The sequence below is a fragment of the Anomaloglossus baeobatrachus genome, chromosome 5, assembly GCF_048569485.1.
Source record: "Anomaloglossus baeobatrachus isolate aAnoBae1 chromosome 5, aAnoBae1.hap1, whole genome shotgun sequence".
NCBI lineage: Eukaryota > Metazoa > Chordata > Amphibia > Anura > Aromobatidae > Anomaloglossus > Anomaloglossus baeobatrachus.
The window spans coordinates 393,171,160-393,196,818 of NC_134357.1; the positions used below are offsets into that span (position 1 = coordinate 393,171,160).

Consider the following 25,659-nt stretch of genomic DNA (forward strand, 5'->3'; position numbering starts at 1 on the left):
TTCTTTTCGCTATACACAACAGTATTATAGTAATGCTGTGTAATACTACAATGAATCTCTGTTGAGGCAACTACAAAACAATAAGAGGTGATTTAAACATTGTATCTACCCGAAAATAGTATCACTAAAAACGATATCTCAGGGCATGAAAACAGAAGCTACGCTATGTTACGGGTGTTGGAAAATGGTAAAATTCATTATTTTATAAATTTACGAATATATTTCACTGATAAAATAAAAACGTGCATGTTAGGTATCACTGTATTTGTACTGACATTGACAATCATATTGCTGGGTAATTTTTACCATATAGTTAACATAGTAGATAATAAAAATAAAATAAAATTGTGGAATTGCGCTCTTTTTGTAATTTCACTGCACTTGAATTTTTTTCCACCTTCCAATACATCACATAAAATGAATAGTGTTATTCAAAAGTACAGCTCTTGTTGCAAAAAAAAGCCGAATGCTTTATATGGCTATATGGAAAAATAAAGTTATGGCTATTGGAAAAGGAGAGGAAAAAACGAAAACCATAAAATGGGAAATAGCCGTATTGGAAAGGGGTTAACTATTCTGTTGGGGATGACTGTTTTAATGGCATTTTTAAAAGTGGCAAATTTCAGATATTTTCATAAATAAATGCAAATCTTATCAACCAGCTGTAAATTTACCACGAACGTAAAATTATATATAATTATATCACAAAATAGAACTACTGAGTTATGTAGAATATTCTAACGTTATGACCACATACAGTGATACATATCAGAATTGTAAAATTGGGGGTCTGCCAGAAACATCAAAACTGACTGGGGTAAAACGTTAAAATGATCAGTATCACTAGTAATCATATTACACTAGGGCGCAATGGAATGAAAATAAATGACAAAAATGTGTTTTGGATTGTAATTTATTATTAGAGAGTCGTTCAGACTAATGAACAATTGCTTCGTGCGTCAGGTTTGGCAGTCCGCCATTGGTGTCTGAGCCAGCAGATGACTAGGCTGGAGACCAATATAGTCACCTATTAGACTGCATGAAGGTTGGGATATGAAACACTCTGCACTAATCTGCAGGATGCTCTACAGGATTTCTGAATTTAGTATGATGCTAAAACATTAAGACAAAAACATATCACTTTGAAACCATTTTAGAAAATAGCAAAGTAATATCTGCTGCCTGGAAATGTATGGAAAGTGGAGTATTGATAATTCCATTTGTAGAGACATTAGAGGGCTTCTTTCTGCAGAATTTTAAGAGGAAAATAGTAGGTTATTTCCATGAGTGAAAATGGTTTCCATGCTCGAAAACGTCTCTGTAATAAAACACTCAAACTGAACAATGAATCTGAAATCACATTTCTTGGAATTGTTTGAGTACTCAGGTCAAGACCCCTGATGTGACACAGGAAGTGGAAACACAGGTTACTCCTCAGCAATATACACTATAGCCCGATTCATCAAGCTCAGTCTTAAAGGGAATCTGTCACCAGATTTGTCCCCTATAAGCTGCGGCCACCACCAGTGAGCTCTTATATACAGCATTCTAACATGCTGTACACTAGAAATCAAAATTAGAGAACACACAATTTCCTAAATGTTAAGATCATTGTGTAATCCTATGTGATTATATCCTAACATGAGTAAACTAGCAGTATTTTGAGCATATTTTATAAATTGATTTTTTTCAAAAGCACATAATAAAAATGTAAATGAGATAAATTAAAAAGAACACTGATCAAAATTAGAGAACATTTTATACCTGGAAGTTATTGGTGTTAATCTGGCACCTGGTGCTAATTTCCTTAGTTATCTGACAAACCCTATTTAACTGGCAGCCTAACTTTCCAGTTTGAACTGACTTTGCAAAAATAGTGTGCCGTTCCAAAGTAACTGAAACCCTCTTTCAGTTGGCTGTCCAGATGAAGGCCAAAGGGGTGACCCTATTAGCCGTAGCAAGAGAAGTTGGTCTTTCCAAGTCTCTAATTTTGAGAAAATTGCTTCTTTACAAAATCACAAACTCTTTGAAGTCCCCCAAGAAGGCTGGTCGCCCTCGAAAGACAAATGCAAGAGATGACGAGATAATGTGGAGAATCTCCATGGGTAATCGATTCAACAGTGCAACTGGAATTGCTCGCTAGTTCAGCACTGAAGAGGGTAAGGAACTGTCTCGTCATACAATGTCACAACATTTAAGAGCATTTGGACTGAAAGCCCCCTCTGCAGTGACCAAACCTCTCATTAGTAGAAACAATCCAAAGGAGGTTGTTGTGTACAGAAGAGAAGTGGTCCATAGTTCATTTTAGTGGTGAAAGCAAGTTTAATTTATTTGGATCTTATGGGAAACATTATGTTTGTCCACAAACTGGGGAAATACTAAACCCAAAGTGTGTTAAGAAGTCAGTGAAAAGTGGTGGAGGAAGTGTCATGGTTTGGGGAATGCTTTCTGCAGCAAGAGTTGCTTCAAAAGCTTCTTCAGAAACACGTGGTTCCTTAGGCTGCTTTCACACATCAGTTTTTTGGCCTCAGGCACGATCTGGCGAAAAAACTGATGCAACGGATCCTGCGAAAAAACGGATCAGTTGCATCAGTTTTTTCCATCAGTTCCTTCAGTTTTTTGACAGATCCGGTGTGATTCTGAGCATGCTCAGTTAAAAAAATGGATCCGGCGGCCAGATCCGGTTTTTGCCGCATTACGCCGGATCCGGCGTCCATAGGCTTCCATTATAAAACATGCCGTACGGCTCCGGCGCGATACGTTTTTTTTTTCCGGACACAAAAACCTTCACTTCAACGTTTCATCCGGCTGCCGGACAAGTAAATTTTGCCGGATCCGGCAAAAAACGGATGAAACGCAATGCCATCTGGCACAATCCGGTGCTAATGAAAGTTTATGGGGGGAAAAACGGATCTGGCGGCAATAGACGCCCGATCCGTTTTTTCATGTTTTTGCCGGATTGTGCCTGATGGCAAAAAACTGATGTGTGAAAGCAGCCTTAGGCTATGTCCGCACGTTGCTTTTTACCTGCTTTTTTGCTGCTTTTTCAACTGCAGCGTTTAATGCCAAAATGGTTGTGTTCTGCTTTTCAAGCAAAGTCTATGGGAATTTGGGTTTCTTGTCCGCACTATGCAGTTCAAACTGCAGCCTTTTTGTTGCAGAACTTTGGTCAAAAACTCAGCTTTGCAGTGCAAAACCTAAATGGCAAAAACAATTGACATGTCAATTGTTTTTGCCATTTGGGTTTTGCACTGCAAAGCTGAGTTTTTGACCAAAGTTCTGCCACAAAAAGGCTGCAGTTTGAACTGCATAGTGCGGACAAGAAACCCAAATTCCCTTAGACTTTGCTTGAAAAGCAGAACACAACCATTTTGGCATTAAACTCTGCAGTTGAAAAAGCAGCAAAAAAGCAGGTAAAAAGCAACGTGCGGACATAGCCTTACTTGCATTCATCACTCAATCATCCAGCAATTTTCATGTAGGGCAATGCCCCCTGTCACACAACAAAATGGGTAAAGCAGTTTCTTGAAACAGAAAACATTGAAACGATAAAATGGCCAGTCCAGAGTTCTAAACTTAAAAGAAAACCTCTGGAAAATCCTTGGTGACAAAGTTATGGGCCAAGAAACCCACAACAGTCAAAGAACTGTGGGAGAGTGAAAGAAGAGTGGACTAAAATTACACCAGAGCAGTGTGAGAGACTAGTGATGTCCTGTGGCCGCAGATGGGCTGAAGTGAATCAAAGCAAATGCCTGTACACTTCCTACTGATTGGTGACTGTTGTTACCTTCAGAAAATATACTTATCTTTCTCTGTGCTACAGTCATTGCTGTTCTCTACGATCATCACGTTTTGGGCAAAATAAAGGTTTTATGTTGATAAACTTTGGATCTTTTGTAAAACACTGTTCTAGTGGCATGGTGTGTCCCTTATAAAGAAAACCTTCAAATGTTGATCAATGTAGATTATATTATTTCTGAAAAAAGCAAGTGATCATACATTGTTCTCTAATTTTTTTTTTTAAATTATAATTTATTTATTTTCAAAAGCAAACAAATCATTACATAGAACAAATAATATTAATAATATCAACAAAATTATCAGCAAAATGACAAAAAATTGTACATCGCTCCATTTACAATTCAGTACTACAACATCTAATCAATGTTCACAGTATTCACAGTAAGACTCAGAATCTTTAATACCTCACGGAAACCCTTATAACTAACTATATAAATGAATTTGCAACCATCCTGTTAAATTCTCCTACTCCCCCCCCCCCCCCTGAACCCACCACTGCTCAAACCCACTCCCACCTAGTCACCTTCAACCCCCACCTCCAGTCCTCCGAGTGTACCACCTAACTTCTCAGAATGATACCACGCCGTCTCCTTAAATGGTGACATTAAGCGTTCTATTTCCTCCGACTTGAAGTAGGTTATAATGAACTCCCTCCACGTTTTGAAGTGACTACCTAATCGTCCTGACTTCCTTCCAGCATCAAGGCTCTCTAACTCCATCAGCCGTTTTATATGGATTATTACTTCTTCGAACGAGGGTACTTTTGACTCCAACCAATATTTCAGTATCATCCTCTTTGTTGCAAGTATGATTACATGTAGTAGTGAAGGGGGATGTTTACTCCTGCTCCCCTCGACGCTCACTCCCTCCCACGCATGGAACAGACCCAGAGTAGGGGAGAGAAGGAGTTTGATGTCCCAGAGTTTAGCAACACACTTTGATACTTGGGCCCACAGTGGCTCAAGGTGGGGACACAGCCACAATCCATGGTAGAGATCCGTTGCTTCTAAATTGCATTTCGGACAACGAGTAATCCTCTCAGGATTCTCAAGCTTTCTGGTCAAATTGAATGCATAGATCGCCCGATGCATCACTTTATACTGAGTCTCCCGCCACTGTTCATTCAGTATTGCCTTTCGTAGGGCCTTCCACCCCTCCCTAATCTTTGTTCCAATGTCGGGGTCCCCTAGTTGCTTTTCCCATGGCTTAAAGAAACTCTGTGGCTGATAGCCAGTCAACTGGATTCGCATTGCCCCATATAGAGATGAGATTGACGAGGACGTTTGTGCCAACTTGACCAGGCCGTCAAATGTATTAAGTGACACCTCTGACGATATGTCTTGCAATTGAGCCATAACCTTATGCTTCACCTGATCATACTGCATTATTTGGTTAGGATTCAACCCATAATTGTCTACCAATTTTTCCCTCCCCAACCATCTTGGCTCAGAAGGATGAAAAAGATGGGAGACCCTCTGTATACCTTTCCGCCTCCATTCTTCAAATAGCTTATTGCTAATTCCCTGACTGATCCCTGGATTATCCCATAGGGGTAGATATTTAGAAATTTTATATGCCAACTTGTAATGCTTCCTCACTGCCCTCCAGGCTGCTATCGTATCCTTAAACAGAGAAGACTGCTTAATTTTTTGGGGTAGATTAGCTTGACTGGTGTGAAGAAGGGCCTTTAAATCCCATGGAAACGCATAATCTCTCTCAACTCCAAGGGACACGTGTTTCTGTGAGCCATGAATCCAATCCATCCAATACCTGGACAAACAGGCCAGATTGTAACCCCTAACATTTGGTAGGTTTAATCCCCCATTATCCTTTGATGCAGTCAGCTTCCTTATACCCATGCGAGCTCGTTTCCCCCTCCACACAAACCTCGAGAAACGTCTATTAAGAAGTTCAACATCCTTATGTCTCAAGAGCAAAGGTAGAGTTTGGATATGATACATCAACTTAGACATGGACATCATCTTAATTAATTGTGCTCTGCCCATGATGTTCAACAGGAGGTCCTGCCATCTCTGGAGGTCCTGAACTATTTGATTTATAAGAGGTGGGAAGTTTAGGTTATATAAACAAGTCTGCCCCTTACCAATTCTAATGCCCAGATATGTGATGTATGATCTTGCTATAGAAATATCCTCACACTGGCCACCCTCCTGCAAATGGGCCTTCCCATTGCACAGGTAAAGCAATTCACATTTAGTTGGGTTAATTTTAAAGGCTGAGTAGCTCCTGTATTCTTGCAATATATCTAATATAAGTGGTACCTGAGTTTTAGGATCAGAGAGAAACAATAGTACATCATCAGCAAAGAGTGTCGCCTGTATTCGCATCTTATTTATGAGGATCCCTTGAAAAGTGCGATGGTCAGTTAACAGCCTCGCCAGGGGCTCCAAAGCCAGGTTGAAGAGAAGTGGTGAAAGGGGACAGCCCTGCCTAGTCTCCCTATGCAACTGAAAGGGAATCGAGAGGAAACCTGGAATATAAACCTGTGCTCTAGGATTTGTATAAATATCAGGTATCACATTGTAGAAGGCCTTCTCGGCATCTATTGTTAATAATGCTGGAGTCTCTTTGACCAGATCCTTAGAGCTCACCCTATCAAGGGCCAATAAGACTTTACGAATATTTTGCGTCGTTGATCTATTTTTAATGAAACCTGCTTGAGCTGGGGATATTAAATGGGGCAGGATTACGGCTAAGCGGTTAGCCATTATTTTTGAGAGTAACTTTATGTCCAAATTAATGAGTGAAATTGGCTGGTAAGAGCCTGGGGATAGCGGATCTTTACCCTGTTTCGGAATTAATTTTATATAGGCTAGGTTACTATTGCGAAAAGACGCTTCACCCTCCAGGACCTTGTTGTATATTTCTAACAATAGAGGAGAGGTCTCATCTACCATCGTCTTGTAAAATTCAGCTGTGAACCCGTCTGGCCCTGGCGCTTTGTTGTTCTGCATACTTTTGAGAGTGCCAACTACCTCTTCCCCTGAAATTTTAGCGTTCAAAAAAGTACATTGTTCCTCTGTGATCCCAGGAAAGGTCACTTTAGTCAAAATATTGTTATCTGGAATTGTGACTTGTATGTTCCCCGTGTATAATTCCTTGTAATATGCCCCCAATATTTTGATTATCCTCCCAGGATTATTGTGTACCTCACCTGTGCGATCCCTCATTTGCATAGGTCCTTGCAGAGTCTAATTTTTACCAGATTGGCCATCAGTTTACCCGCCTTATTCCCAAATCGATGAAGGGTCGCCTCCTGGGCTGTTTTAAATATTTGCTCCCTCCTTACTGCCCACCTGTTGAAAGCACCCTGCTCCAGCAACCACACATCCCTATGGGCTTTATCTGGGTTTTCCTGAAAGGACGTATAAGCCTCAACTTAAAGGAAGTTTCAATAAATTTCGTCTGAATTTTCTTCCTCATTGAGGAAACATAACCTATTATTTTGCCCCTTAGGACCGCTTTTGCCGTGTCCCACAATAGCATCGGAGTATCTCGATGTTGTTTATTGTGATCCACAAACTCGGACCACCACTCTTTCAGTCTCTGTGAGAACTCCTCGTTTTCATAAAGGAAGGTTGGATATCTCCAAAGATAGTCTGAGCCTCTAGGGAAAGCATCTGTCAAATCAATCACCACCGGTGCATGGTCTGATATTACTAAGTCTCCCACCTCCACTGCCTCCAGATTGCACATCAGCCCTCCAGAGATGAGAAAGTAGTCAATAGGGGACCATGAATTGTTTGCGTGCGAGTAATAAGTATACTCTCTATCCTGGGGATGCAAGCATCTCCAGGCGTCTTTTAGAGCTGTAGACATCAACAGAGGACCCATGACTCTATCTTGACTACGGTGATATTTAGGATTTCCACCTGGGAATTTTCTATCCTCCTGTACGGAGGCCACTGAATAAAAATCTCCTCCTACTATTGTGTTTGGGTGTGGGTGTTCCAGAATTTTAATTTCAAGCTGGTGAAAAAAGGGTTTGTTATTATCATTTGGAGCGTAAACATTAAAGATGTTATACAGCTTTCCTCCTGCTTCCAGAGCCAGAAATAAGACCCTGCCCTCCTTATCCATATATTGATCCGTAACCTGATGTTGTAGTTTTTTATTTATTAGTGTTATTACCCCCGCTTTCTTTTTTACTTAAGGGACCCCGTAAGCTTTCCCTATCCATAACTTGCACATTCTCTGTATATCCTTTCCCTCGAGATGTGTGTCTTGCAGGAGTGCTATGTCAGGTTTGAAGTGACTAAGATGTCGCAAAATTTTAAGCCTCTTTTGTGGGGAGCGTAGCCCCTTAACATTCCAAGTAATTATCCGCATATTTGCCCCGATGACAATGAGTATTACTACTGTAGCCTTTCATTTTGCCAGTATCGCCTACCACTGAACCAATACTAAACCTAATCTTATCAGAACAATCTAAAGGCCCCTTTACACACTGCAACATCGCAAACGACATCGCTGTAACGTCAACGATTTTGTGACGTAATAGCAACCTCCCCAGCGACATTGCAGTGTGTGAAACACATCAGCGACCTGGCCCCTGCTGTGAGGTTGCTGATCACTACACATCTCTCAGGACCATTCTTTGGTCCTTTGTTTCCCGCTGTGCAACATGAACGCTAGAAAGTCTCAGTGTGTAAAGGGGACTTTACAGCGACTTCGTTAGTGACTTCCCTTTCAAAAAGCTGCTTTACAACGTCCCCAATGACTAGCTAGGTCGTTCTGCAGGTCCGTATCGCTGTTGCGTCGTTTTCCAGGTTTGCCTGTTTGACGGCTCACCAGCGACTCACCAGAGACTTTGTAGCGATCCCAGCCAGGTTGGGATCTCTGGTGGGATCGCTGGAAAGTCTCAGTGTGTAAAGGGGCCTTTAACCACTGTTTATAACCAACATACTTAACACTTTATGGTGAAAAACATTTTCCACTAGTAACCATTGAGCTGCTTCACCACAGCCTCCCATACACTTCATGGACTTCACTTTTTTCCAACCATGACCCTGAGATCCGTCAAACCTCTAAACTTTTTCATGTAACAACTTTTGTAAGAGTATATACACGGCGCCGTGGCGGAGAGGGAGAGAGGAAGAGAGAGAGCGCGAAAAAGAGAGGTAGAGAAAAACAAATATATATAATAATAGGGTGAAAGCAAAAGAACGAGAGGTAAAATGGGAAGAGAGGGAGAGGTAGAAAAAGGGAAATAGGGGAAGGAAGAGAGAAAGGGAGTAAAATAAAGGGAGAAAGAAATAGAGGTCAAGCGGGATAGGGAGAGAGAAATAAAAGAGAAAGAGGGAGGGACAAAGAGAGGGAGAGGGAGGGTAGGAGAGAGAAAGAGAAAAATGGGGAGCGAGAGAAGGGGGAGAGCAAGAGAGGGAGAGGAAGAGGGGGAGAAAGAAGAAGAAAAGGGGAGAGAGAAGGGGATAGAGAGAGAGAAAGTGAGAAAAGAAAAGAAAAAAAAAAAGATCACTCCCCTTCTCCCTTCCCCCCCGCATTACCACCTCAATGTACAAAGACTTTCATAACCTCCCCACAACCAATGGACAGTGTTCCTGTACAATTGTCCACATATATAAAGGAGTACTCCTACCCCCAAATTCAATCCAAAACTCCGCTGGGTCAGAGTCTCTCTCAGCTGGTTTTGTGCTGCCTACCGAGATGTTTCTTCCCCTTCGATGCTGCCGGCGTAGACCTCCCCGAAGCTCCTCCCGCTGAATTCTTCTCAGATGGGTTGCTATGGCCAGACTCAGGGGATTTTCTGGAACCAGGCGCACTGTTCATATGCCCCACATAGGTTTCCTCCTCCTTCAGGCTCGTGAAAGAATGGGAGGAACCATCTTGATGCCGTATAACCAAAGTAGCCGGGTACCTCAGCTGAAAACGGACCTTTTTCTTGAATAGAGACGAGCAGATGGAAGAAAAAGCTCTCCTTTGCCTTGTCACTTCTGCTGAGAAATCTTCAAATATCAAGATATGTGATCCCTGCACCTCCAGAGGCTGTTGTCTTCTCTTGTATGCCTGGAGTATTTCTTGTTTGTCCGAGTAATCCAAGTATTTTGTAATTACTTGTCTTGGACATTTGCTTTTGTCTTCCGAATTATTCCTAGGCGGCCCAATGCGATGCACTCTCTCTATTCTTCTGCCCACTGCAATGCTCAAGGTCTTGGGTATGATTGATTCGCAAAGAGTGCGCAATTCTCCATAGGGGTAGGCCTCAGGGAGACCCACTATACGCAGATCACTGCGCCTAGAGCGGTTCTCCAGATCGTCAGTCCGGTCTCGCAATATTAGATTCTCCCTTGACAAGCGCATCACTGTAGTGTGATCCGAATCCAGGCCGTCTTCTAAAGTTGATATTCTGTTTTCAATGGCCGTGACTTGCTCCGCTGTCTCATCCAGCTGATTTTGCAAAGCCGTGAGTGCAGCCCTTACTGAATCTTTAACTGTGACAGAACTATTAGGTAGTATACTATTTGCCACCTCATCCGTCAGTCGTTTATAATCAATACCTTCTATTTGTTTGAAGATTTCCGGAGTGCCCGGTGTCACGTTAGACGCTACCACCACCTCATCTGGGGCCAGAGTGGAAGGTGCAGACCCATGTGTAGACGCCATTTTGTCCCCCTGAGTGATGGGCTCTGTATTATTCTCTATGGCTTTTGTACCACTTCTCAGCAAATATCTTTCCATTAAAATGGGGGATTAGCTTTATTTGATAGGAACCAAAGCACACTCAGAATTTCACCCATCAGGGCATCCCCTTATCTCTGCAGCCTGATATGCTTTATGACAAGACCTTCCCTTTAAGGTGGCTTTACACACTGCAACATCGCAAACGACATTGCTGTAACGTCACCGGTTTTGTGACGTTATAGCGACCTCCCCAGCGACATTGCAGTGTGTGAAACACATCAGCGACCTGGCCCCTGCTGTGAAGTTGTGATCGCTACAAATCGTTCAGGACCATTCTTTGGTCCTTTGTTTCCCGCTGTGCAGCAAAGTTTTAGTGTGTAAAGGGGACTTTACAGCGACTTCGTTAGCGACTTCCCTTTCAAAAAGCTACTTTACAACGTCCCCAATGACTAGCTAGGTCGTTCTGCAGGTCCGGATCGCTGTTGCGTCGTTGGCCAGGTTTGCCTGTTTGACAGCTCACCAGAGACTTTGTAGCGATCCTGGCCAGGTTGGGATCGCTGGTGGGATCGCTAGAAAGTTTCAGTGTGTAAAGGGGCCTTTACAGGCTCACTGATTACAAATAGCACAGCCCGGTCTCCTGCTAGCAGAGCCTTAAGGCTATGTGCGCACAGTGCATTTTTCGCGGCGTTTTTGCGCGTTTTTCGGGTGCGTTTTTGGCCTCAAAACTGCAGGACTTTGCTTCCCCAGCAAAGTCTATGAGTTTTCATTTTTGCTGTCCGCACACATCTGTTTTTTTTACCTGCGTTTTTGAGTTAAAAAAAAAAAATGGACATGTCGGTTCTTTCCTGCGTTTTTCTGCGTTTTCCCCCCATGCAATGCATTGGAAAAACGCAGCAAAACGCAGAGATCAAAAACGCAGCAAAACGCAGCCAAAAACGCACCAAATCGCGGCAAAAACGCATGCGTTTTTTGCTGCGTTTTTTCGACGCAGGTGCGTTTTTGTGCGTTTTTAGCGTCCAAAAACGCACAAAAACGCAGCGTCAAAAAGACGCAGTGTGCGAACCTAGCCTAAGAGTTAATTAGCTGAGCCTGTTATCACCCCAGAAGAGCATTCTTCTCCGGTCACTGTTTTTCTTTACTTTTGTTTGTTTATTTACTTATTCGGCTGTCCCAGGCTGTAAGGCTATGTGCGCACGTGTGCGTAATTCATGCAGTTACGTTGCGCTTTGTAGCGCAGCATAACTGCATGCGTCCTGCGTCCCCTGCACAGTCTATGGAGATTATGCAGGGGCCGTCTTGGAGCGCAGCGCTTCGGCTGCTGCCCGAAGCGCTGCGTTCAAGAAGTGACATGTCACTTCTTCCGTGCGCTTTGCCGGCAGCTCCTGCTCTGTCTATGGGAGGAGCTGCAGGCAGAGCGCATGGAATCGGCTTTTTTTTTTTTCTACGGACATTTTCTGCAGCGATTTGAAGCGCACATGTGCTCTTCAGATCGCTGCAGAAAATTCTGCAGTGACTGTACGCAACGTGCGCACATAGCCTTACACTGCAGACGCTGCAGAGTTCTGAAGCAGGGGGGCGGGCACAGCTCCACACTCATGGCTCCATGCTGCCTCATGGCCGGGGGGGGGTGGGGTGGGGGATGGGGGAGCAGACTCTTCAATTCACCTGCACTGCTCCTGCAAGGATTGTGCTCTGAAGTCCCGATCACTCACCGCTCCCAGGCATCTCCGGTAAGCTTGCTAGGTGGTCGGCAGCGGGCAGGAGCTCCTCTACATGTGTTTGGTGAGTGAGGAGTGACGGAGCTCAGGACTAGCACGTCTTCACGTGGCTGGCGTAGGAACCGGAAGTCATTCTCTAATTTTTATCTCCAGTGTATATAAGAGCCCAGGCCACTCTGTATAATGTGAAAAAAAGCTTTATAATACTCACCTAAGGGGCGTAGAACAGGTCATCCACACTGGGCTGGTTAGAAGGGGGGTGGTGCCAGACCGGAGATCAGCGACCCCCTTTGGAACGGACCACCCCCTAGGTGAGTATAATTAAGGTGTTTTTATGTTGCACAGATCGGCCTAGGCCTTATATACATCATTCTGGAATGCTGTATATAAGAGCTCACTGGTGGTGGCCGCAGCTTATAGGGGCCAAATCTGGTGACAGGTTCCCTTAATGAGGGAGCATGGTGGTATCAAATGCACTTGATTAATTTACAGGCATGCACCTCTTAATGAATAAGATGTGTCTTTAAAAGTTGTATGCACGTCACTACAAGTCACTAGCGCTACTTATTTTTGCCAAAACTGGAGTGAAAACACCAAACTTCATAACATTTTTAAAGTGTTTAAGCTAGATTTCTGGTTAAACACTTTTATGATTCAGGACCTATGAGTAGTTTAGCAGACAACAACACAAATGGTTCTGATGCTACGTAGTCAACAGATAACATACAGTATATTTTGAAGAACAGTATATGTCAATCAATTGTTTAGAGGCATTTAAAGGTTTCCAGAATTGAATATTATTAGAGTGGTCCATAAATAACCTCATCTCAACTGAAAACAGTGATCTATATTGGTGCAGTCCAGTGTTTAATTACATAAAACACAATAAAGAAGCGTAAAAGACTTCTAATGATTAATTACTTGGGAAGATGGGGATTTTTCTTTAATCAGCACAGGTCAAACAAGCAAGATTTAAAGGGGTTGTCAGATTTGGACAATAATTTATTACTACTCTCTAGGATAACGTAGGGTGTCAATCTGCTGAGGCCCTAAAGAGCTGTAAACTGTGTTAAGGTCCTTTGCAGTATCCACACTAAGCAAATGAAGTATTGTGTGATTTCAATTAAATCAGTGGTCTCTGTATTTAATATACAGGGGTGGCATATTGGATCTTTCAGAGTGACAGATATTTTTTGAGGTTAATTGAACTTAATTAATTAGTGGCTAATAAATGAGGATCCAGAATGGAAAGGAGAAGTTTATAAGATGTTTGAACATAAGTTTACTTAACCTGACAATCTCTTTAAGGCTATGTGCCCACGGGAGCTTGATCCTGCGGATTTTGCCGCGGAAAACCTGCGGATTTATCTGGATTTTCCAGATAAATCCGCAGGTTTCAGCATGTACAGACACTCCCCATGTTATCCTATGGGACATGGGGAGTGTCTGTGTCCATGCTGCGGAATGTGCGACTGCGGAATATGTTGCCGATGTCCTGCAGCCGCACATAACTGCATGTCAATTATTCCTGCGGATTTACCTGCGGAAATCCTGGCGCTCCACTATGGAGATAGAGGCCGGGACTTCCGCAGGTAAATCGCATGAATGTTCGCAGGTTTACAGCAACAATTTCGCTGGAATCCCGCAGCTATGTATAGCTGCGGATTCCGGGCAGCTGCTGCGGTAAACCTGCGGCCTTACCTGCGGATATACAGTTAGGTCCAGAAATATTTGGACAGTGACACAAGTTTTGTTATTTTAGCTGTTTACAAAAACATGTTCAGAAATACAATTATATATATAATATGGGCTGAAAGTGCACACTCCCAGCTGCAATATGAGAGTTTTCACATCCAAATCGGAGAAAGGGTTTAGGAATCATAGCTCTGTAATGCATAGCCTCCTCTTTTTCAAGGGACCAAAAGTAATTGGACAAGGGACTCTAAGGGCTGCAATTAACTCTGAAGGTGTCTCCCTCGTTAACCTGTAATCAATGAAGTAGTTAAAAGGTCTGGGGTTGATTACAGGTGTGTGGTTTTGCATTTGGAAGCTGTTGCTGTGACCAGACAACATGCGGTCTAAGGAACTCTCAATTGAGGTGAAGCAGAACATCCTGAGCCTGAAAAAAAAGAAAAAAATCCATCAGAGAGATAGCAGACATGCTTAGAGTAGCAAAATCAACAGTCGGGTACATTCTGAGAAAAAAGGAATTGACTGGTGAGCTTGGGAACTCAAAAAGGCCTGGGCGTCCACGGATGACAACAGTGGACGATGATCGCCGCATACTTTCTTTGGTGAAGAAGAACCCTTTCACAACATCAACTGAAGTCCAGAACACTCTCAGTGAAGTAGGTGTATCTGTCTCTAAGTCAACAGTAAAGAGAAGACTCCATGAAAGTAAATACAAAGGGTTCACATCTAGATGCAAACCATTCATCAATTCCAAAAATAGACAGGCCAGAGTTAAATTTGCTGAAAAACACCTCATGAAGCCAGCTCAGTTCTGGAAAAGTATTCTATGGACAGACGAGACAAAGATCAACCTGTACCAGAATGATGGGAAGAAAAAAGTTTGGAGAAGAAAGGGAACGGCACATGATCCAAGGCACACCACATCCTCTGTAAAACATGGTGGAGGCAACGTGATGGCATGGGCATGCATGGCTTTCAATGGCACTGGGTCACTTGTGTTTATTGATGACATAACAGCAGACAAGAGTAGCCGGATGAATTCTGAAGTGTACCGGGATATACTTTCAGCTCAGATTCAGCCAAATGCCGCAAAGTTGATCGGACGGTGCTTCATAGTGCAGATGGACAATGACCCCAAGCATACAGCCAAAGCTACCCAGGAGTTCATGAGTGCAAAAAAGTGGAACATTCTGCAATGGCCAAGGCAATCACCAGATCTTAACCCAATTGAGCATGCATTTCACTTGCTCAAATCCAGACTTAAGACGGAAAGACCCAAAAACAAGACCTGAAGGCTGCGGCTGTAAAGGCCTAGCAAAGCATTAAGAAGGAGGAAACCCAGCGTTTGGTGATGTCCATGGGTTCCAGACTTAAGGCAGTGATTGCCTCCAAAGGATTCGCAACAAAATATTGAAAATAAAAATATTTTGTTTGGGTTTGGTTTATTTGTCCAATTACTTTTGACCTCCTAAAATGTGGAGTGTTTGTAAAGAAATGTGTACAATTCATACAATTTCTATCAGATATTTTTGTTCAAACCTTCAAATTAAACGTTACAATCTGCACTTGAATTCTGTTGTAGAGGTTTCATTTCAAATCCAATGTGGTGGCATGCAGAGCCCAACTCGCGAAAATTGTGTCACTGTCCAAATATTTCTGGACCTAACTGTATCTGCAGGATCAAGCTCCCGTGGGCACATAGCCTTACACACTTTGCATTGTTATTTGTTTCTAGTGAATGGATAGTTTTTGATGAAAATAAATGCTTCTTTTTACAGTCTATGTACTTTAAAGGGAATCGGTCAGTAGGATCAACCCTCCTAAGGCAGCTAAATGGGCAAGTGAGTCATGGAAAGCTGAATAAAATGATACCTTGATATCTATGATCTGATGTCTTTTTCCAAAGAAATCCAAATTTTTCTTAATATGTAAATGAGCTGTTGTCACTATGGGTGATGTAGAACTGGGAATGGGACTCCTATGCTGGCACTCAGGCTAGGGGAGTGCCTAACTGTCCTTTATCCCAGAGGTACGCCTGATGGTGGTGAGGTCTGGACCGCCAGCGTAGTCCTAACTCCTGAATAGCCCTAATCTAATATTCCCTCATCCCGAACCCAGGAGAGGACTGGGACTGGAATGGTTAATCCCACACAATAGACAGACAGGGAAAAACAAATCTCAAACTCACAGTAAAAAAATTGTTTAAAAGAACAGAGAGTCCTCAGTGGTTGATACCTTTTAATGGCTAACTGAAAAGATGGTAATAATTGCAAGCTTTCGAGACTACTCAGGTCTCTTCATCAGGCATGGTATAACACAAAATCTGAAGAGTCACGTATTTATACACAACAGGACTTAGAATAGTGCAGTAAAAAAAAAAAAAAAAAAAAAAAAAAAAAGAAAAAAAAAGAACAAGTTATATGAAACAGAACTATCTCTATGGCAGGGGGACAAGCTGTTCTAGCCATAAATACTGCTGCAGTTCAGTGTGAAAGTTTTATTGTCCTTTGATAAGGGTCTGGTCCAGGGCTGTGACACGCTCGGATGGTCAGAGGAGCACATCTTTTAACTGATGTAAAAAGACATGAATCCATGAGACACATTCATTCCTTCTCTGAATGTGTCAAAGGTCATCATAAGTTTGTACTCCCATAGTCTCCTGTCTCTCTGGGACTTGAAGTTTCCTTTCAATACCAGCAATTTCATGTCCATGATGCTGTGGTCTGGGTTACAAAAATGTTTGGCCACAGGTAGATCCATCCTTTTTTCTCTAATTGTGTGGCGGTGAGAATTCATCCTTGTCCTGAGCTGTTGTCCTGTCTCCCCTACATACAGACCCCCAGTTGGACATTTGGTACATATAATTAAGTACACCACATTGGTTGTGGTGCAGCTGAACGTACCTGGGATCTTGTAGTCCTGATGTGATCTGGGAATCTTTATCTTGTCCGTTGTCAATATTAATGGACAGGTCTTGCATTTTTTCTGGTTAAAAAGTCCTGAGAGACAGGAGACTATGGGAGTACAAACTTATGATGACCTTTGACACATTCAGAGAAGGAATGAATGTGTCTCATGGATTCATGTCTTTTTACATCAGTTAAAAGATGTGCTCCTCTGACCATCCGAGCGTGTCACAGCCCTGGACCAGACCCTTATCAAAGGACAATAAAACTTTCACACTGAACTGCAGCAGTATTTATGGCTAGAACAGCTTGTCCCCCTGCCATAGAGATAGTTCTGTTTCATATAACTTGTTCTTTTTTTTTCTTTTTTTTTTTTTTTTTTTTTTTTTTTTTTTTACTGCACTATTCTAAGTCCTGTTGTGTATAAATACGTGACTCTTCAGATTTTGTGTTATACCATGCCTGATGAAGAGACCTGAGTAGTCTCGAAAGCTTGCAATTATTACCATCTTTTCAGTTAGCCATTAAAAGGTATCAACCACTGAGGACTCTCTGTTCTTTTAAACAATTTTTTTATCTCTACTGGCTAACACGGTACAAAGATATATTTTACTTGTATCAAACTCACAGTAAACATTCACAAAGGTATAGAAAAAAACGTGCTCAGGAGGTAAATAAACGGCAGGAAATAAAATCTGGCCAGTATTTCCACAACACACCAGGCTTGCATGAAGCAGCTCACCAGAAGCTGGATCACCATGCACAATAACCAAAATCACATAAGCTATTATCGATGTGGAAGAGCAGGTTCTACCATCTTTTAAAGGGCAAAGACAGCTGTAATAGGCCTCCAGAAACCTGTGACCAAAGCAGCAATTCATAGGCCAGGAGGAATTAACTCCTGCTAGACGACCACCAGTAAACTCACAACTGGTCAATGGCCATCTCTAACTGAGCATTACAAAGAGGACCAGGTGGCGTGTCAGTCTCTCCAGTGTGAACAGAGTCAGAAGACGCCATGACACCTGATAAGTTTAGAGCCGAACACCGTGTGACAGCTGTTAAGATCTGTGGGCTGTCACAGATCCCCTTGAGAATTTGCTTATCTTAAATGAAAGGAAACATTACGAGTATCAGACATGTAGATCTTGGAGTGCAGATGTCAGCCATTACATGTCTCTCACTGATAACTCCTCCTTTCATTTAAAATTGGCTCTGGAGGGAGATTCTCAGGGAAATCTGTGTCCGGCCTATGGAGCTTAACATATAATTTACATAAAAGAAAAATGTGGATTTCTCTGTAATAACACATCATATTGTAGAAATCAAGGCATGAAATGACTCAACTTTTAATGACCTACATGACAATATAGACGGCTTGGAATTTTGATCAACTCACAAATGCCCTTTACAGGGAACTTGTCTGGTCCTGTATGTACCCAGAACCAAGAGCGGACCTCGGTGCATATTTCTAATCCCTGCCTAGCAGTCCCAGCCTATAGTAGCATAGATAAAGAGATCTTTAGAAAAAAGTATTTCTAATGATACTTTATGATATGCTAATGAGACGACCAGCGACTAGTCGCAGGGGCATGATATCCTTTGGCTAGTTGGCCCCCTTAGAATGTAAGCACGCTCCTGTGGGCGTGCTAACATGCTAATGAATGTGCAGTGTCAGAGGCATGGTCACCCTCACCTCTCTGATACCACTGCTGGTTTTCATCTTAGTGCCCTTGATCAGAAGACCCCGGACTTCCTGTCATGCGCACTACACCGGTTTAAAGACAGGACGCGTACACCCGACTTCATAGTGCGCATGACTTTAAGTCCAGGGACATTCTGATCATGCACGCTGAGATGAAAATCAGCTGTGGCAGCAGAGAAGTGAGCTCAACTAGTCCTCTGACGCTGTGTATTCATTAGCATGTTAGCACACCCACATAGGCGTGCTTAGATGCTAAGGGGGCCAACTAGCCAAGGGAAGTAACTAGCCACTGGCCTCATTAGCATATCATAAAGGATTTTTAGAAATACTTTTTCTAAAGATGTCTTTATCTGTGCTACTACAGGCTGGGACTGTTAGGCAGGGATCAGCAATATGCACCTAGAACCGCTCTTGGTTTTGGGTGCATACAGGACTTGACAGGTGCCCTTTAAATAAATTACAATAAGGAGGGAGCCTATTGGTTTTTACCACCTAATCATTTTGATCATTTTGCCATGCTACAGGCTAGAAACTTGATTGTTGAATTCTTCAAGATGCAGACTCGCGTGCTGGAAGAGGAGTTTGTGAATACCCCAGAGATATACTACATGGAGCACAGCCTGGATATCATACGTGTTGACAGCTGCCGCCCAGGCTTTGGGAAAAATAAGGTCACACACCACGATTGTCCTGGCTGCTGCGGTAATAATAGCACAAAACATAGAAATATAACTAGTATAAGCATGCTATTTAATTACATGGTACAAAGTGCAATAGTACTCTCATGAGTCAGAAGCCGCAACCTATACAGCGAACATACATATGCACAGAGTTGATTAAATCTAGTGTTTGATTGGAGACCAAATATACATTTCCTGAGGTCACAACCTTTCTTTACTACTGGGAGTTAAAATTTGGGCATGTAGGATGAAGAATAAAGACTTTCATCTTCCCTAACACAGCTTTATGTAAATGATAGATTTAAATTACTGATCAGACTTGAAGTTGCTTAGAATGGTGAAAGGTGACCTCCCAGTAGACTGAATAGGATGTTATTGTACATATTTTCTTTATAATCCATTTGAGAGTTCTTTCTGTGATTCCAGTAAGTGTTTTATATTCAGCCGAAACCCCTCTGGCTCCCTCCCGCCGGTCTCCTTCCTTCTGAAGACCAGATATGAAGAGTTGCTGGAAAGATCGGAAATAAATTTCATATCCTATTGTCTCCTCTGCCACGCGCACAGTGTGAATTGATTATACAGCCATGAAGGAATAATGTAATCTCCTCTTTGTCAGGCATATTGACTTAGCCAAGCAATTAAAATAATTTGTAGCCCAGACTAAGGCAGGGAAGTGGTGACTAGGTCTGTCTCGTTCCACTGCCGTTACTCTTGCTGGGGGTGAAAATTGGCCCTACATGCCGGCAAATATTAAACTTTTGGTAAAGTAATCAGATTGTTCTTAGCAGATCTGTAGAGAAATATCTAATTTCTTCCCAATACTCATTTTTTGGAGGCATTTCCATTTGCAGATTTTGTGCCCCCAAAGGGCTTATCTCATAAATACTTACATAAATTTACACACTTGGCTAAACATGCATGTTTATTTCAAAGCAGGAAAAGCAGCTGATAGACCCCCCTCTGGTAGCGGCTTACGTCACACTCAAACATTACATCAGGTGTCTTGAAATCCATATCCAGTCCTTTAGTACTAGAATATACTTATTGTTTCCTAAAACTGGGAAAATCAGCAAGTTCCAATTAGTTTTATCTCAAGTATATTGTCAACTTTAGGCTTCTAATTTTCTTGTGTTTCTAGGCTTTTGTCACGCTGTACTCTAAGATGTACAATAGCAGTACAGCGCAGTAATGTGGGACTGAGAGGATTCCTGAAACTATCTGAGAAGGTAGTTAGCTGGTAAACCACTAGGGGGCGTAAAAGTGGAGGAAACGTATGAGCAGGGAATTCCCTAGCAGAGGTAATACTAGTCAAGCCCACCAGATGGCAGTAGAATCGTCAGAAAGCCGTGTCACAACATGAGGTCTTGTAAGTACACAAGGGCAAAGTCTAAACGTAGTCAGAGGGAAGCAAATAGTCAGTAGCTGGGAAATCAGAGCCTAGAAGCGAGGGGGAGTGGGAAGACAAGACAAAATAAAGGTAAACAGATAAAGAACGAACAGGGAGACAGCGGGAGAGACACTGATGGAAACAGACAACAGAGGAGGTTAACAGGTCAGGTGAACACGGAGGTCAGGAGGGGGCAGGGCAGACAACAGGTCACTCAAGAGCAGAACACAGCAGAGCCAGAAGTATCACTGGCGAAGTCCAAGAGAAACAGTGCCCTAATAAAGCAGCCTGACCTCCAGAACGAGGCAGAAAGGATTAACCCCTAACGTGACTTGCATCAGAAGTGAAACTAAAAAAAAGGCTCAGCTCCAGCTGAGCCAGAAGTCAAGCATGACAGCTTTCTTATTTTCAAAATGTAGAGATCTTGAAATTAGTTGGCCCTCTGTTTTTGTTCCTCTTGTACTTAAACAGATGTGACAAATGAAATAAAGAAATATACAGTGGGTGTAAAAAGTCTACACACCCCTGTTAAAATGCAACATTTTTCTCATGTAAAAATTCATACCAAGAAGAATCACTTTAGAACATTTTCTACCTTTAATGTCACCTATAATTTGTACTGTTCAATTTAAAAATAAGCTATTTTTCTTTTTCCACCCAAAAAGCATTAAACTAATGTGATTGCATAAATATGCACACCCTTAAACTAATACTTTATTGAAGTACCATTTGAATTTATGGCAGCATTTAGTCTTTTTGGGTAGGAGTCAATCAGCATGGCACATCTACAATTGGCACTATTCCTTGCAATAGCTCCAAATCTGTCAGATTGTGAGGGCATCTCCCGTGTACAGCTCCATCTTCAGGTCATCTCACAGATTTTCTATTGGATTTAGGGCTCGGCCATTCCAAAAGTTTGATCTTCTTCTTGTGAAGCCATTTTGTGCTTATTGAAGGTTTTCTTAGGGCCATTGGGGAGCTGAAAGTCATCTGTGGCTTGATAGCAGAAGCATGAGTGATTTGTTGTAAAATTGACTGTTATTTGGGACTATTCATAGTTCCCTTCACTATGACTAAAGTTCCAATTCCAGCTACCAAAGGATAATGCTGTTTCCATTACGTTCACTATGGATACTGAGTCCTTTTTTTAATTGCATAGTTTTGGTTTTGCGCCAAACATACTTTTGGAATAAAGGCCAAAGAGATCAATGTTTTTCTACATGCTTTTGGCAGACTTGATGTAGGTTTTAGATTTTGGATGTTTTCCTTTGTAAGAAAATAGGTGGCGCTAGAGTTTGTCTCCTTCCTCTCTGGAGGGACAATTTGAATAATTTCCAGAGGGGCATTTCAGCTATAAGTCCCCTTACTGACAGCCACACTGGTTTGTCAGGTCTCCATAAGGAGAATAGTCTTCCCCATGGTCCCTCTGTAAGAAATACTTTCCGTTTTGCCACCCTATCCCACAGATCAGACATATGAAGAATATGGGAGATTGTTGTCATATCCAGTATACAACCAGTACTTTCCAGAAATTCCTGCAGCTCCTTTAATGTAGCTGTAGGCCTCTTCAAATATATCAAAAAGACTGCCCCGCACATCCAACAGGTATGAACAGGTGCTAACTGAAAACACATAACTACAAAACACATACTGATCCACGCTAAAATGCTAACAATGAACAAGGGACCTATAGCAGAAATGCAATACTAGAGTTCCCTTATTCATTGTTAGCATTTTAGCGTTCAGCTGTAGGCCTCTTGGCAGCCAGGACCCTATTCTCCTTTTTACATCAGATTTTAATGGTCATCCACTTTAGTTATTTTACTGTTGTGGCAAATTTAAACCACTTCTTATTGACCATTTTTATAGTGTTCCATGCCTTGGAACTTTTTTTTTGTACCCTTCTCTTGACTAATAACTTTCAACAAATAGATCCCTTTGCTGTGTTGTAAGCTGTTGACAGACCAGGGCTTTTGCTGTAAAATGCAAATAAGAAAATGTCAGAAAAATCCTACTAAAACAGCTAATCTTTGTATGGGGTTAATCATAATCTATGTAAATGTCAGCTGTGTACTGACTACTATTTAACATGAGTTTAAATATCATTGGCTAATTCTGAACACAATGATCACCAAATTATAAGTGGATGTTTACACTTAAGCGACCACACTATTTTAGTTTTGTTATATTTATTTTTCTACTCAAAATTATTTGAATTTGTTTCTCGATGAGAAGTTACATGTCAAAAACCTTATGTTTTAAAAGGGGTAGTGACTATTTATATCCACTGTTCAAGCAAACATGATACAACATTATTTAGAGATGGCTTTGGGGAATTCTAATTCACCTCCACTGCCCTGTGAATCCATAAATACAATACAGACTGTTGTTCGTAGCAGTCAGTATTCTGCCTGTTGAGTTGCCAGTTTTCCTGTAACTCTTTCTCTTTTGCAGAGCAATTTGTATACAATGAAACCACTAAAAAAACAAACACTCACCTCTTTGAGAAGACCACCTCATGATCCAGACAAAATTAACTTTGACAAATCTTCCTCAATATAGTATTTATACTAGCCATATTGTTTGATAAGACTACCTCCTAGTAGAAAACTTTTGGCACGCAATTTTGGGTGATCGTCTCAAAGAGCATTCACTGTTGCAGACTGTTGCTTTTTCTTTGCAATTACCAAAAATATTTTAATATAATTGATCACGAAACATAAACTGTGTTTGGAAGTTTCAAAGTTTATTTTCTCAATAGGATAGGAGAGGTAAAAAATAAACTGAGCTGGTATGTGCCTTCCACATGTGCACTGCTGCCTGTCTTCTACTGTTCTGCTGATTGTTTCCAGGCTGCAATGGCGAGATCACAACTAAAAGCTTTCAAATGTTCCTTGATCACTGAGCTCAGCATCTTATATGCAGGGGTGGGATTCAAATTTTTAACAACAGCTTCTCTGTAAACCCCGCCCATTTGAAAACCATGCTCCATTCTGTAACCACACCCATTTTGTTAGCCACACCCATTTGTGCGCACTTTCCTCAACCACAAAATACAAGTAATTAATAATAAAAACTTTCCCCTTCTTACTTTTCCTATACCTTCACTTTCCTATCAAGTACCAGTTGTTTCAGTCACTGTCAGTCACTTATCTACTTGGCATATTGTATGAAAGAGTTTTTCTACAATGCTTGAAAATTATTACTAAAGGAACCCTGCTCAAATTGGAACGGACAACCTTTCCTATACAGATCCTCTCCCATGCAGGCTCCCGTCCCATGTGGCCTCGTCTCCCCTGTAGGCTCCCGTCCCATGTGGCCTCTTCTCCCTTGCAGGCTCACGTCCCATGTGGCCTCTTCTCCCCTGCAGGCTCCCGTCCCATGTCGGATCCTCTCCTCTGCAGGCTCCTGTCCCATGTGGCCTCCTCTCCCCTGCAGGCTCCCGTCCCATGTGGCCTCCTCTCCCCTGCATGCTCTCGTCCCATGTGGCCTCCTCTCCCCTGCAGGCTCCCGTCCCATGTGGCCTCATCTTCCCTGCAGGCTCCTTCTCCCATGTGGCCTCCTCTCCCCTGCAGGCTCTTGTCCCATGTGGCCTCGTCTCCCCTGCAGGCTCCCATCCCATGTGACCTCTTCTCCCCTGCAGGCTCTCATCCCATGTGGCATCCTCTCCTCTGCAGGCTCCCGTCCCATGTGGCCTCCTCTCCCCTGCAGGCTCCCGTTCCATGTGGCCTCCTCTCCCTGCAGGCTCCCGTTCCATGTGGCTTCCTCTCCCCTGCAGGCACCCGTTCAATGTGGCTTCCTCTCCCCTGCAGGCTCCCGTTCCATGTGGCTTCCTCTCCCCTGCAGACTCCTGTCCCATGTGGCCTCATCTCCCCTGCAGGCTCCTTGTCCCATGTGGCCTCCTCTCGCCTGCAGGCTCCTTGTCCCATGTGGCCTCCTCTCGCCTGCAGGCTCCCGTCCCATGTGGCCTCCTCCCCCCTGCAGACTCCTGTCCCATGTGGCCTCCTCTCCCCTGCAGACTCCCGTCCCATGTGGCCTCATCTCCCCTGCAGGCTCCTTGTCCCATGTGGCCTCCTCTCCCCTGCAGGCTCCCGTCCCATGTGGCCTCCTCTCCTCTGCAGACTCCTGTCCCATGTGGCCTCCTCTCCCTGCAGGCTCCCGTCCCATATGGCCACCTCTCCCTGCAGGCTCTCGCCCATGTGGCCTCCTCTCCCCTGCAGGCTCCTGTCCCATGTGGCCTCCTCTCCCCTGCAAAGTCGCATCTTTGGGTCACAGAGCGCTTACCTGCTCCAAGTGCCGGCGGCCTCTCCTCCGTCCTCCTCTGCAGCACTCAGCATACTGATGCTGATAGGTGAAACGAAACAAGAAGAAAAAGAGTATACCTATCAAGGGATCACCAAAAAATTGAATCGTATGAAAGTATAAATTTTTATTACAAAAACAGAGAATACATGAATCTCCTCACTGGGAGTAAAGGCACATGAAAACAATTAAAAACATTTAAAAACAGACTTGTATCCCCAAGCCAAAAAACATTTGTAATAAATGTGAAAGTGAATCACACAAAAAAATATCAGATAACCCTCATACAAATATTACATAAATAAGTAATGTAACCTGCTACACTGTATGCACTTTAAACTGTACAATATAGGTTATGTAATTATAATATATGGGCTTGGGCAGAGCCTTAGATGGTATAAAGAGGGAATAGCAGTACCTCAAGGGCTATGAGCTGTCTTTTTTAGGATGACAAAGATAAAACAAGCCTGTTCCGATTAATTCACATCAATATAGTACAGTAAATAGTATAGATGAAAAAACCTCTAAGAGACTAAAGTATCACAGACAGAGCCAGGAGATGCAACCCTGATCAAGGCTTGCGTGTTTCAGTATATATAAAAAGTGCAACAATAAGCACAGGCAGAGATGATCAGACCCCTGAGTACAAGGAACATATAGACTGGTGCAATAGATTTAAGACCACACGCACTATCCTAAATGAAGAGTGTATGTGTAACAGCACCTGTAGGACAGAAATGTCATCAGCAAAATCAGAGGTTAGTTATCCTGATCAGAGTCTGCAAGTATACTGCAGCTATAAAGTGCA

The 25,659-nt window shown here is 42.6% G+C and overlaps 1 protein-coding gene across 3 annotated transcripts in view; it reads left to right on the forward strand.

The window, feature by feature from the left end:
* Positions 1-25,659, forward strand: part of ZPBP2 (zona pellucida binding protein 2) — a 168,615-nt gene that overhangs the window by 120,004 nt on the left and 22,952 nt on the right. For 2 of the 3 annotated variants that reach the window (XM_075347669.1, XM_075347670.1), the window contains one exon: positions 19,007-19,184. The exons of the other annotated variant lie outside the window; for it this stretch is intronic. In XM_075347669.1, the coding sequence (XP_075203784.1) occupies positions 19,007-19,184 (178 nt within the window). The remainder of the gene's footprint in view (positions 1-19,006; positions 19,185-25,659) is intronic. 3 annotated transcript variants of the gene reach the window in all.